The following is a 15,165-nucleotide window of genomic DNA, read 5'->3' on the forward strand; positions in this document are numbered from 1 at the left end:
AAATACTATGTCTCACAAATACATACTCATTAAAAATAAACAACTAAAAATGAAACAAGTCAAAGGTCTACAATTAGTTTTTGTACTGTGTAGTAGTCTCCTCATACCCAAAAACCCAGTGAAGTGCTGGATGGTCCCAAGCCTGAACCTAGGTATGCAGTAGGACCGCTACGGCACAGAGTAACTGTCACACACTACTTACTGCACACAGTATTGACACATAAGATATTGACACATAAGAGCGACAGAAACACTGGTTCTAAACCTTGGGAAATATAATTCTTCCATGTCCCTAGAGTTTCTGAGACTGGGAGAGGTGCTGAAGAGAAGGCCTCCTCCCTCCCATCAGCTGCACAATGGTCAAATCTAGGCACACTGGTCAAATGAGGCACTCAACAACATTATTTCTTCATAGGATATTTTACGCTTATTTTTCTAAGAATATTATTATAGCAAAAGTGTTCACCAAGTATGTTTTTACTCTCTAGGTTTTCCTGCTGGGGCCCATAGAAATTATATAGATTCATGACCATATCATGAGGTATTTAGAATTCCACTTATCTCTGACCTCATTTGAGAAATGTTGGTCGTGTGAATGATGTCCTTTTCTTAAAGCTTTCTAGGTCTCCTCACTCTGTCACTGCTCTAAGACTCAAAACAGCTCGCCCCAAGGGAGCGGCCATCATTGCCACAATATACCAGCTCCTCCAGTGAGGAGGTGGGGCCACCGCTCCCGGCAGGTCTCACCAGGAGTCTCTCAACACAGTGTGAGCTCCATGAGTCACCCCATCCCACTATATGCTATTGGCCATAAGAATTAGAAAACCAGTGTTAAACATAAATACTACTGCATTAGCTACAGTACCTACAAAATGTAATCTAGAAAAAATGCATACAGAACACTGAGATTTCTTGGTTACAACTTCCTCTGATGTGTTTTAGAACTCTGTCGGAGATAGCTAATAGATAATGACTCATTAGATGTGATAAGCAATGGAAATATGCATGAGAGCTCTAAATTCAGTGGTCCACAAAAGTACTATTCCAAGTTATTTTTTTATTCCTGATTATAGGTAGTGACTTACAAACACATTCTAAACTCACACCATCTTTTAATTTTCACCTAACTAGGCAAACGGTGACCAAGTGTATCTCTGAATTGCAAGTTCACTACAGCAGTACTCTTCATTTACAAAAGCTTTTCACAAATTCCTCAGATGTGAAACAAAATGTTCCCAGAAAAATCTTTTTATTTACATATGTATCCAAGAGCAACTGACCTTCAAATTCTTTACTTGCTATTTATGTAAAAATATTCTGTAGCTTGAAATCTGAAAAGGAATTAAAATGACTGAGAAAATGACAGCAGAACTGGGGCTTACCTTCAAAAAGGCTTTCTTCTCCAAAGCATTCATGATAAAAGGAGGGATGGCTGGAGGTAAAGACAGAGACACTTAAACCTTTGTTTAATGTCATTTCCAGCTCACTTTACCCCCCACTCCCTGTCCCACAGTATGAGAGAAAGCCTGTATCATGTTAAGATTTTTCCACTGCCAGAGTAAAATCAATTCATAATATTTTAAAAATTCTTAAACTTATTGATCAATATAGCATGTACATGTATTAAATTATCACAGTGTAACTCATATCTGTCTAATTAAACTGGTAATACATAGATTATAAATCAATAAATTGAAATTTATTATATTAAAAAATTAGTTTCACCTTCTAGATTTCTGCAAAAACAATATAAAAGCCATGAAGTTTTACTTTTTTTTTTTTGCGGAACCGGGGATTGAACTCAGGTCCTTGTGCTTGCCAGGGAAGTGCTTATTCTACTGAGCCATCTCCCTGGCACCATGAAATTTTATAATCTTTTTTATTTTTTATTTTTATTTTTAAATTTTTTTTATTTATTTGAGAGAGAGAGAGAGAGAGAGAGAGTGTGTGTGGCCAGCTCAGCCCACCAGGGGGCGGGGCTGGCTGGCATGTGGTGCTGGGGATTGAACCGTGGTCCCTGATGCTTTGCTAAGCTTGTTCTAAGTAGGTGCTTTAGACCACTGAGCCATCTCTCCAGCCCTATAATCTTTTTTAAAAAATGTATTTGATAGAAAGTCTCACTATGCAGCTTGGACTGCATAGTGATCCTCCTGTTTTCAGCCTTTTCAGTGCTGGGCTTACAGGTGGACATCTCAGCCCACCCTAGGCGGGGGCCAGTGCAGCATGTGGTGTGGGGAATCCCATCTGGTCCCTGCCCTTGCCTAAGCAGGCATTTAGTCTGCTGAGCTATCTTGCTAGCCCAAAGGTTTATAATCTTGAACAGCCTTTTTTTTGGAGACAGGGTGTCACTATGAAGTTCAGGCTGGCCTTGAGCTCACTGTGTAGCCAAGGCTGGTCTTGAACTTGCAAAGATACTCCTGCCTCCACTTCCCACATGCTAGAATTACTGGCGTGCCCTACCACACCTGGCTTCTTGAACAGAATTCTATCTGTAACATTGTTCTTTATTTTTGTTTTTCATATTTAGTTTCAACTTAATTACATTTATTGGTACCATTTAGGTATATATAATGATCACATTCATCATGGGGAATTTGTACGTGTACATGATATACCTTGATTTGTACAGGCAGCAGTACAAATATCAGGAACTTTTCCTCTCATATTAAAAAACCAAAGGGGATTTTACTTAACTGTCTAGCATGCATGAGGATCACTGTAGAAGTTCTTGCCACAGTACATGCTGGATCACCTGCTAGCCAGACAGTGCTGGCAAAGTTACTTGACTTTTCTATGTCTCAGTTTTCTGCTTTTCCAGCTATGAAATGGGGAACATTATACTACATTGGCTATGATGATTAGATGAGATAGTGCAGGTGAAATGTGGGTATGTGGTGAGCAGCATTAACTCATTACCTTACAACTTTACTAGACATAACTGTTACATCAGCTACTTCAATATATCAATTACCATCATAAATTTCACTGGGACAGAAAGATTGAGTTTCTTCCCTGGAGACTTAATAGTGCTTAAAATAACATTACTGGAAATGGGGTTTTGGACTGGTACAACTCCAAGAGAAGCATGACTGTTCAAAACTGGGAAAGAACGAACCCAAAACAAATGCAGAGCGGGAATTGGGGTTGTGATATTATTTTCAGTAAATCTGGAAATCAGGGCTCAGTAGTCAGGGTGAATCCCACAGTGTCTCTTATGTAGCGACAAGAACACCGCTCCCTGATCTGGGCAGAGTTGGCCTACACTTTAGCACTGTGGCTTCCTAGACACCCCCCGGAACACACTGTCTCCCCAAAAGGACACTGAGTGTTTCTCTGTTAAATCAGATAACGCTGACCTTCCCCCAGTTATTTGGAATGCGAGCAGTCACCCCTGCTCCTCAGTGTCCATGAGGTACTGGACTCAGAACCCTTGTGGATATCAAAATCTATGGATGTTCACATCCCTTATATAAATGCTGCAGCATTTGCATGTATAGTAACCCACACACATTCTCCTATACACTTCAAATCATTTCTAGGTTAGACAATACATTATACCTAAAACAAGGTACATGTGTTGTGTAATAGCTGTATTCAATTGTTTGGGGAATAATGACAAAGGAAACAAAAGTGTGTACATGTTTAGCACAGATGTAATTTTTAAAAAAAACTATCTGTGAGTAGCTGAATCCACGGATGCTGAACTGTGGATACGGTAGGAGGGAGGACTGTACAAAATGCAGTTTTCCTTCTACTTTTGGTGCCTATTCTTGTCTACTCATGAGCATTCACAGCGTCAAAAGGAATTTGAAAACAAATTCCAAAACTTCAAAACTTCATTTGAGAACTTCCTTTTAATAGCCAAGTGCCGTTTGCATGTAGCTCAGGTGATAGTTAAACATACCAATTTGTGTTTTAGATTTTTTCCCTGCAAATAACACTACAACTCCTAGTCTCTCTGGTTTCTGAGTATGTCTCAGAATCAGCTCTGGGTCCCATTCTGAGGGTAGCTTTAAGCAACCCTGTGGGCAGACAAGAGGCTGTCAGAAAAATTATAAATACAAGGCAGCTTTTCTGTCTCTGGTCCTGCTGCCTCCAAGCTCCCTGGAGAAAGCTGAGCAGCTCCCAGGCAGACACTTAACCCTTCTAAACACTTCCACTTGTTCTGTGTTCGAAGAATTTCTGATTGCTACAAATAAATCTTCAGCAGAAATTACTTCTTTCTACGCATGAAAGTTTCAGTAAAGATTGGATTCCTTCCCCTCAAATTCTTATCAACTCTACTGCTTTTCTGGTCTGGTCCAAGGAGCTATGATCTCGTGTCACCAGCGCTGAGCCAGGGGGCCTGCCCATTAGCTCAGTTGTTTAAGTGACTTCTTAAACAAAGTAATCAGGATGCTGTGGTTCAATCTTCAGATCCTCAAGCCATACCAGACCTGCCCTGAAAGCATCCTCAGCCAGCAAAAAAACCCCAAAAAACAAGAAAAACCCCAAACAAAAAACTTCTGAACCAGCACTGAGCCAGCCTCCACACAACAAAGTCTGCACACTCTTTAGTCTGTTCTCACACAGCACTCGGAGCCCTGCATGCAGGTAATATTCATCTGCATGAAGCATGCTTTTCTCTGGCTCAAAACTCTGCATGGCTTCTTACCCCGCAGACTAAAAGCCAAAGCTTGCAGTCTCAGCAACCACCCACAAGCTGCCCAGCACCTCTCGGCTTCCCTCCTTAGCTCCCTTTCTCCTTGTCTGCTCCAGCTGTACCTTCTTCCCCACCAAGTCTCCAGCACAAGTGATCGGCTCCTGCAACCCCCTGGCTACTGTCTCTACCCAGAATATTGGCTCCTGACCACCACTTGGCTCATGCCTTCCTCTCCACCTGGCCTTCTTCCAGGCTGCGTCCTATGTCACCAACATTTCCTGTCCCCCTTAGTCCTTCTCGCCACTTCACATATAGATCAAGCATCCCTAATTTCAAAATCTGAAATCCAAAATGCTCTAAAATCAAAAACTTTTTGAGCACTAAAAACCACCACAGTGAAAAATTTTACATTTGACTCATGTGACAGGTCAGTCAAAATGTAGACATACAATATATAATTTATTGAACATCCTCAAGGAGAATAAAGGCCCTACAGTCCCATTCACCTGTGATATGCAAACTGTTTTATGTACATAATTATTCAAAAATTGCATAAAATTATCTTTAGGTCATGTGTACATGGTACATGAAACATAATTTCATATTTAAGCTTATGACTTTTCCTCAAAACAGCTCGTGATAGATATACAAATAACAAGCAATAAACAAAATCTTAAATGTAAACCCTTTTTGGGTCCAAGGATTCTGGATAAGGATACTAAATCTCAACTGTACTTTTATGTTCTTATTCATCTTCTGCCTCACCATAAGGTAATTTTCAAAAAGGGGAATGACTATATGTTGTTGTTTACTGATCCATAAAAGCTTGTTCAACTTAACCTTCTAGAAAAACCGAATGGATGGCCGCATCTCACTAACCCATGCCAGGCGCTGCCATGAGAATCCTGGAGATGACGACTTGTGCGATGGCCTGCTTGGCAGCGTTTGCTGATTCCCCCAAGCGGTTCCCATTTTCATCAGTGACAGGAATGCCAACTCTGAGTTCCCTGTAGAGTACAACACATGTAAAACAAGTTCTCAAATACCTTCATGCAGCATCTTGAAATAGCACTTCGCTGGGAAGGAGCAGGCCCTCACCTCATCCAGACACCCACTTGAATGTCACTTCTGGTGCTGACAAGTCTATTTTTAAATAGCACGAGTAAGTTCAGACTTCTTGTGATAGACATACAAGTAAAATCGCACCAGTATGCTTTATAAAAAAGGCGTACCTTTTCAACAACAGTAGGATTTGAAGCGTACATGTGCTAATTTAAAGATAAGGCTAATTTCTAGGTTCATGTACAAATTTGAGAAACTTTGTAAGTCAGAAATAGTTATAATATAGCATCATGCCATCTAGTCGTACTGATATAGAAACAGACTTACATGTGACCCTACTGAGTATTTATTAACTCTAGTTACTAAGAAAGTGAGGATAATTCTTGTCACCCATTTTTCACAATCAATTCCAAAATGCTTTTTCTTGTTCTTTCTTTTCCTTTGATTTTTGCAAGTTGTAATAACATACTTTTAAAGATACAGATTAATTTTTAAAAATCCCCAAAAGACAAGTCCACAGGGGAAAAAGGAATATTTATTATATTTTACTTTATTTTTGGTACTAGAAATTGAACTCAGGACCTTGTGCTTTCCAAGCAGAAAATCCCAGATGCCATAAATTTCTTCTGTACATATTACTACAAAAGTTTCAATGAAGCCAAGTATTTCAACAGATTCCTCTGTTGGCACAGGTTAATCTTACCTTTGCCTCATTAATGGAATATTAATGCAATTAGCAGCAGCTACAGCAGCAAAGGGAACAAAACGGCCTATCAGTGGTGAGACATGCTGCAGAAAAGAGAATATCAAAACATTATGTCACATTTCCTGGACAACAGAATGGACATACTTATCGTCTCTTAAAATTTAGAGCCCTAGGTACATAGAAACTTAGTCTAAGAGAACTCTTAGAACTTGTTTCTTAGCTGTAGTTTTATATTTCCAGCATGGGCAGACTAGGACAGAGCATACTCCTAGGATATTCTGACAGCTTACTGTGCTTGGAGATATATGGGTTGCAGAATCCCAAAGTCTTGAGTTCATATGCTGGCTCTTCTGTCTCTTCAAAGACACTGCCTGTTGTGTGGTCTTAGGGTCAGGGAAGAGGGGCAACTGGTACTAAATAGGGTTAGGCACATGCCATGCTCTTGGGTGATGTCACGGGTGACAACCCTTCTCACATTCTTTGGAAACAATAACTAAAATATGTAGCTAAAGATAATGAGTACAGGCCAAAGCTACATGGCTGGAATTCTTAGGAGAAATTATAGAGGCACTTAGATCCAGACAGGTGAGAAGAAGCTGGACTTCAAAGCTGAGTACCTTGGTTAATGCATTAAGTCCTAGAGCTGTTGCCACGGCACCAGTTGTTGCAGAAACATAAGCTGTTCCCAACTCTCTGAAGAGAAAAAAAAAATGAATGTGTAAATGACAAATACATGTCAGGAAATTCTACTTCAGTATTTGAAAAAAAAACTTGACAGAAATAGGCTATGCTTAAAAGTAGACACTCCAGAAAACAGTATGTAGCATCATACTATAAGCAGAAGAACTTGCAGAAAAAGCAAGTAGACCCCTAGAATAGGCTTCTTTACCCCTTGTTTAGGTAAACAAGTAGGTGGAGTACTCATGGTGGGAAGGAAGAAGGGCAGAGTAGAGCCAACTACAAAAGCAGAGAAATGAATCTTGGGCTCAGTGTTTGGAGCACACTGTCTTCAATTAAAAATACTTCTCAGAATATCAATATATATGGAAAGCAAAATGCAATGCTGCTATTCTTAGGACACTGTCTTAAAGGCTCATCTTCAAAGTACAATGAAGCACAAGCAATTCCCATGATTGAGATAATACTTGTGGGTTGCAGATTTCAGTATTTTTGCTTCTATTTGATAACAGTAAAAGAATACAGGCTGCCAGAGGCAATTTTCACTGGTAGAAAGAAAAAAAAAACCTTTTCTTTCAAGCATTACACAAGTTACACCACTATTTCAGGTTAACTCATCTCTCTGGCTTGTCTAAAAAAATTATTTTAACAGGAGTCAAATAGATAAACTCGTTTTTTTTTTTTTTTTTGGGGGGGATGAACTATTTCAAAAACAAAGCAAGTATAAAAGTCACACCATCGTGATTTCCCCTTGATTTCTGCAGAGAACACTGTTGACCCTTCTGGTTTGATTCTGGTTGCTTTGACTCAGGCAGGCTTGATGGGAGTACAGGCTGTCATTTCCCAGGGACCAGGCCTGATTCATTTATCATGTGTTCTCCAGGGCTGTGGGGCTCCAGAGTGTGTGAGTAATAACATTCTACCAGTACCACTGACAGCATGAATACTCTGAGGACGTAGGATGGAAGAAGATCGGTATTTTGAAACAGAAAGCGGGAGAAACACTTAAAAAGATGATACACAGTACTCTGTACAATGTGAACAATTTGGACAAATAGTTTCTCTTACATGAAAAACCTATAGGTATAAATAAATTCAAGAGAAAACCATAAGACAATAGGAAACAGGAGAGAAGATTTGTTGTAAAAGGGAAGACGACCAGGAGATGGAGAGAGTTGAGCAAGAAGGAAAGGGAACAGGCTAAGAAGAGAATTCAGATTTGTCAAGTCCACATATCAATTTCCCATGAAGTGTTTAATTATTATATATTTCAAACATGCATTAATAAAAAGTTAAACAAACAAATACATGCTAAAAAAAAGAGATTACCACCACTTAACCAAGCGCTGGAGAAGTGCAACAGGTGTTAACCCTTCTAGTCTTACTTCACAGTGAGTGGGGCGTCTCCACTTCTGTTGGTATAATTAACGACAGCATTGAAGGACTGGTTAATCCACTGCCAGAACAGCACAGCTGGAGTGGTCCTAAAACAAAGCAATCCATCACTCGTCCACCCTCACTTGTGACCCAGCCACTGTACACAACAGAAAATGCGGACACCCGCAGAGAGGAGGGTACCTGAGAGGGGCAGACACTGGGCCAGACTGCACATGGGTCACAGGCTCAGCACCCATATGGCTGTCCTTTCTGATCATCAGTTTTTTCCTCACCAAGCTCAGAGTGATAATAATGAAATAAAGAACACTGTGGACAGCCTGGCACAAGGTAGATACTAAATAAATGGCAAGTTCCTAAGGGCCAGCCAGATAGCTCAGCAGATTAAAGCATCTGTTTAGGCAGACGCAGGGGTCGAGGTTCAATCCCCAGCCTGCTGTGCTGGCCCCACCTCTGGAATGCTGGGCATGGTGGCACACACCTATAATCCCAGGACTTGGGAAGCTGAAAATAGAAGAATCACTACAAGTCTGATCTGTGTAGTGAGACCCTGTAGACCCTGAAGATCCTGTACTAAATACAAATAAATAAATAAATAAATAAATAAATAAATAAGTAAGTAAATGGCAGGTTCCTTTGTTTAAGCAAAAAGAAGCCATTTTCAGGCTCAGCAGTCCCAGTCTCTCCTAAATGTAACCCTATATGTGAATGCACGTTGATGCCTGTCTGCATGTCATACCCATACCCAGCCTTATACCTGTGGCTTATGCAAGCAGATTAAAAGGAAAATTCACTTATAGGCTTCATTTCTTTTATCTTATTTGCTTTTGGGCACAAGAGGCAGGGAAAACCAACTTTTTCTTGAACAACACAGAAGATGCTGTTCAGCAGAGGAAAAAAGTAAAACAGATCTTTGAATAGAATATTTATTTAAAGGCATTATGCTAGGCCTGGTGCTTAATAGCATAGCAATGTTTATACAAAGTGGGACTAAAACTGAAATGACATTTACGATATTCCTTTATTTTCTCCAAAGCAACACTAATTTTTTTTTTTTTTTGAGACAGGGTCTCTCTATGCTGCACAGGCTTGTCTTGAACTTCTGAGCTCAAGGGATCGTCTCATCTCAGTCTCCCAAACAGCTGTGACTACCGGTGTGCACTAACATACCCCCTACAATACCCCTATTTTATTTTTAATTCTTTAAAATTTAACTTTATTGACTGCATTTATGGGCCATAATATGAGGTCTTCAAATTATGGAATGGTTAAATAAAGCTCATTAACACACCTATTACCTATACACCAAGGAAATGACATTAACGTGAATAGAATTATTTATAAGTTAAATGCATACTTCGGGCTTCTGTGACAATGAACTGCGGTTGCACACCCACAACTTACCTATAAAACGTCATCATGCAGCCCGTGATGGTCATGTTCATCGGAACCTGGGCTGACATCCTTCCGATCAAAATCATCTTTTCACCGGTGTCCGGATGAAAAGCAGAATCGTATATGTATTTTGCTCGCCATAATTCATTTTCTGTAAGACCTGGAGGAACAACTCCTTGTCTAGGAAAATGACAACAAATAACACAGCAACTGTTCATTTCAAGTACCTTACCAGTGCCCTAGAGACAAGGAGCTACAGAGGTTTTAGAAGTTGATACAATTGTGCCTAGATGAAATGACAACTTTGCTAGGCACAGTTAGTAACTATTTTCTTTTTGATTCTTACTTTGTATTTGCTTATTAACTTTGCTGCTGGGGATTGAACCCAGGGCTTTGCATGTGCTCTATGAATAAGCACTTAAAATATTTCAAGCCTATCCTTCTCAAATTACCTGCAATTTGGAAAGTTAAAAAAAAAAAAAAAAACCAAACAACTTTGTATTCTAAAATGGTACTTAGTTTTGAAACATTGTTTTATATAGCATAATGAAAAATCTAACATAATTTTACAGACTCTAAAATATTTTTATCCAATTAGATGAAAACTACACAGTCAAAATTACTAATTCATTTTTAAACCAACAGCTTGGAATCCTCATTAGGAAGACATTAGTGAAAAAAAGTATGATGTATTCACTGTATTTTTTCCTTATCAAAAGAAACATGGTCAGTATCAAAAATTTAGAAAATACAGAAATTCATTAGAGCAATTAAAATCATGCTAGCCTTTACCCGTTGGTGACTACTTACAATGTTTTGGTGGATACATATCTAGAATCTCTATGCTCTGTGCTTAATCACTTTTAAAATTCAATAATATTTTGCAAGCATTTCTTCCTTTGTGCAGATATTTTTCTAAATTATCTGTACGGGATTGAACTGTTTTCCCCAAATTTCTATCCACCTACAGGTAGACAGCATTTTTTATTTACAAACTGGGTCTTTGTAGATGCAATAAGGATGAAGTCATATGGGATTAGAGTGGTTGCTAAATCCAGTGTATCCTGATAAGATGGCCATGCCCAGTGCAGAGAAGACATGTGACAACAGAGGCACAAGTGCAGAGATGTACCAATAATGCCAGGGGACACCCAAGCATTCCCAGGGCTATCAGGACCTATTCCCACAACGAGCCTTCAGCAGAGAACAGCCCAGCCGAGACCTGGATGTTGGAGGTTCTACCTCTAGAAATGGAAGAGAACACATTTTTGTTGCTTTAAGCAACCCAGATGGCGATAATCTGTCATAGCAGTCATGGAAAATAAATACATTATTCTTTTAAACGTTGCATAATATTCTACTCGTTATTTTAAAATAACATATAAACACTACTTTAAAGATTATACCAGAACCTCAGGTTTTGGGCATTTTAATTTTCCATTTGCAAAAAGTAGGTAAATAAACTCATACATAAGTATTTTGCCACACTGCGATTTAGAAACAAACAATTTACTGAGATAAAAGCTACATAATATATTAAAACTTTATGTTATTCATTATTTTATTTAAAATTTATTTATTTATTTATTTATTCATTCATTCATTTAGTTCAGGGTCTTCCTACACAGCTTAGACTTGTAGTGATCCTCCTGTCTCAGCCTCCCCAGCACTGGGATTATAGACATGTACCACCATGCCCAGTTTTGGAGGCCAGCAAGGCACGCCCGGGTTCCAGGACAGGCACAGCATGTGGTGCCAGGGGTGCTTTTCAGGTAGGCTATTAGACTGTTGAGCTATCTTCCCAGCTCCTTGTTCATTACTTAGATATATCTTTGTTTTAATCATATATCAACAAGAGAATTACTGTTATTTAGGTAATTTATACTGTACTTTACATTGTAGATAATCAATCTAACGTTTAATTTGGTTAGTGTAATGGGTTAACTCACATTTTAGGCCATAAATGTAAATCTTATATTTTCTGTTACATAAAAAATGTATACTCACCACTGTTCTAGGTTATTTAGTAACTAGTGGCTGTTTCTTGCTGTTTGCTAAGATAAAATTCCTTCCTCACTAATTCCTGTAAACAAAGTTAGCTTACAGAGATGACTTCAAAAGGAAACTAAATGGGCTTAACACGTTGTAATCTCGGGCTATGCAGGCTACATTTTGTGTCAGATGATAAATTGGTTTACCAACCAGAATGTGGTTCCATGTTTTAAAAGCCCCCGCTGCTTCCTGGGATAGCCACCTGCCTTTTGGTCCTCTCCTGCGTGAGAGCTGACTGGGGGCCCTGAGCGCAGTAATAAACAGCTTTTTACATTCCAATCTGGCTGATCTGGTTCCTATTCTGAGTGACCCATAACAGTTATCTGCTGTCCTAAAAATTTTGTATTTCTTATGCAACAACCACCTGGAAGTTGTACAAATATTCACCTAAATTTGTCAAATTATCATAATAGTTTTCTGGCCTAAAATTATAATTTATTTAGAATTTAATCTCGAAATTGAAAAATGTAGAACTTGCCTAACTTTAATTCTATGTTGGCTTGTTTCTATCAATTGAGATGTTGTGAATATTAAATGTACAGTATTGGGGGCTAGGGAGATAGCTCAGCGGTCTAAGCGCCTGCCTGGCAAGCACAAGGACCCAGGCTCCATCCCTGGTACCACAGGCCCTGCCTGTCCTGTGCTGTGTCTGCCACTGGAACCGAATGTGGTAGTGCATGCCTGGAATCCCAGCTCTGGGGAAGCCGAGGTAGAAGGATCACTGCGAGTCTGAGCTGTCTAGCAAGACCCTGTAACAAATAAATAAAAATAATAAAAGTTTAAAAATACAGTATTGGACTTAATTTTTTTTTAAAATGTATTTGTTGTTATGGGTCTCACTATGCAATGGTATTAACTGCTGCTAGAGAGAAATAAAATTGATTTTGAATGCTGATTTTGCACATTTTGGCCTTGTAAAACTCATGTAGTTGACTTTTTTTTTTTTTTTTTTTTTTTTTTTGTGAAGACAGTTTTACTTCTTCCTTTCTTTATATCTTTTATCTTATTTAATTTTTCTTTATGGCACTCACTGATACCTTTAGCACAATGCTGAGTGAGAACACAATCTTGTACTCTGCAGGGAAAGTGATGGTGATTTCACCATTAATTTTGACACAGGCTTGTTTCTTCCACGTACTCCTGGTTTGTAGAGAAAATTATGAATGCATGTTGGATTCTGTCAGCTTTTCCTGCGTCTTATTAAGATAGTCAATACTTCTCTTTTAGACTATGGTATGCTAGTGATTTGCAAATGTTAAACCAATCTCACGTTCAAGTCCCTCTTGAGTTCTGCTTATTTTGGGTATTACCTTTTTCCTTATGGTTAAAAGTATTTAAACTACTAAATCCTCTTGAGGCTATTTGTGTCTATGAGGGATACAATTCTATTTTTTTCTTGTAATCTCTTCATCTACTTTTGCTATCAGGGTATTAGTGGCTTCATGAAATGAAAGAGGAAGAGTTTCCTCTGCTATTTCCTGAGGACATCTCTGGGAGAATTGGTATTTCCTCCTATACAAAAGTGTTTTCTTTCATGTAAAATCACTTAGCCTTGGAGATTAAATTAGTCTCTGTGTTATCATCTTAATATTTGTTTGTCTCAACTCCTTTTTTGCTCCGAATGTCTTCAGGGCAGGTTTGGCTGGCTTGAGTTGTGGGGATCGAACCACAGCAACCTGAGCCTGACTACTTTGTTGAAGCAGCCACTTAAAGAACTGAGCTAAGGGGCAGGCCCACTCAACTCCTTTTTATTCATTTTTCCTCTTTCCCTGTCTTCTTTTGGATTGAGAAAATTTTGATAATTTGCATATTCATAGGTTATATATTTCACCATGATTTTCAAAATTTTAGCAAAGAAGCTAAGTAGTAAACTTTCTTATTCTTGTTGCATATTTTGAGTTGTGTTTGCTTATTTTATATGCATTAGACTTGCTAATGACTTACTGCACTTACTAAAGAGTTTTCTCATTTTTTAAAAGCCTATTAATTTTTAGGTTTTTTTTTTTTTTTTTTTTTTTTTCAGAACTGGGGATTGAACTCAGGCCCCTGGGCTTGCCAGGGAAGCATTTATTCTACTGAGCCATCTCCCCAGTCCCAATTTTTAGTTTTTTAAAATTAATCATTGTCCTTGAAAATCAAGGGCACAAGTGTAGCGGTTTCCGGTTCTCACTAATCCACTTCTGTATCACAATGACTAAGGAAGGTCAATATTTATGCCTTAGGGTTTCTGTTTGAAGAATGTGGCTAACAGTACTATCTACCTGTGAGGGTGACTCGGAGGATTAAACTAACAAATGTAAAAGGTCTCCAACAGTGCCTGACACACAGGAAACAGAATCCAGGGTTTGTGATTTTCTTTTCTGACTGTTGTAGTTTTCTAATTTCTCAAACTGAATGCTGAACTCATTATTGTTCCTTGTTAGTTAATTACTGAGGTAGGAAAAGACATGAACTTCCCACTACAGCTCAATTTCATCACAACTAGTTTCCTATTAATTTTCTCAATCCCTTTGCTCTGCAATTGTATTCTGGCTTTTCTTTTTCAACGAAGACTTAAAGGGAAGTGTTGAAAAACTGTGGTGTGAGTGGCTGGTGTCTCAGCCACCTCCTCATCACTGGGACCCAATGCCTGAGACCCACAAGTGAGAGGACCAAAGGCTTTGTTCTGGCTCACAGGGTTTCATTCTAAACTCAGTTGGCTCCAAGCAAGGAAGGGCATGTGGAAGGGCCCTTGAAGGAAAAGCAGCTAGGTCATGGTGGCCTGGAAGTATCCAGGGAAGGAGCAACAGAGGAAGGAGGGAGAAGACACTACCGCGTCACACCCGGTGACCACCATTTTGTCAAGGCTCCACCTCCTAACATCACATTTTGCTAAAATTCAGTGACCTGTCAAAACCCTCAGCAGTAAGAGGCTTTTGGGGGACATCCATATATAAACCAAAAAAATTGACCTATGAAAGACTGAAGTGTCTTAGATGTTAGAATTTCCTACTAATACTGAGCTTTAGTCAAGTTCAATTTGCATATCTTTGTCAAGTTCTTTGGATTTATTTGTGCTGATTTTTCCTTGTCTGATTTAAAAAAAAAATTTTATTGAGAAATAAATATGAATGAGACAGTTGCCCAGCTGATTAATAGGACAGTTTTGATAATCAATACATTGTACATTGTTATCTTCTTAGTGGCCATCCATAGTACAAGAAGCAGACAGGATATTCTGTCCAAACACTGTTAG

General features: G+C 38.9%; 1 protein-coding gene across 2 annotated transcripts in view; it reads right to left on the reverse strand.

Moving 5' to 3' along the window:
• Sfxn1 (sideroflexin 1) overlaps nucleotides 1-15,165 on the reverse strand; it is a 50,269-nt gene that overhangs the window by 16,265 nt on the left and 18,839 nt on the right. The window contains exons 3-8 of one of the 2 annotated variants that reach the window (XM_004632309.2): nucleotides 9,888-10,058; nucleotides 8,474-8,572; nucleotides 7,028-7,103; nucleotides 6,408-6,493; nucleotides 5,522-5,649; nucleotides 1,383-1,432 (exon numbers count right to left, since the gene is read on the reverse strand). In XM_004632309.2, coding sequence (XP_004632366.1) covers nucleotides 1,383-1,432; nucleotides 5,522-5,649; nucleotides 6,408-6,493; nucleotides 7,028-7,103; nucleotides 8,474-8,572; nucleotides 9,888-10,058 — 610 coding nt within the window. The remainder of the gene's footprint in view (nucleotides 1-1,382; nucleotides 1,433-5,521; nucleotides 5,650-6,407; nucleotides 6,494-7,027; nucleotides 7,104-8,473; nucleotides 8,573-9,887; nucleotides 10,059-15,165) is intronic. The other variant, XM_023716549.1, reaches the window with a different exon arrangement.

This window comes from Octodon degus, unplaced genomic scaffold (assembly GCF_000260255.1).
Source record: "Octodon degus isolate 3935 unplaced genomic scaffold, OctDeg1.0 scaffold00048, whole genome shotgun sequence".
NCBI classification, from domain to species: Eukaryota; Metazoa; Chordata; class Mammalia; order Rodentia; family Octodontidae; genus Octodon; species Octodon degus.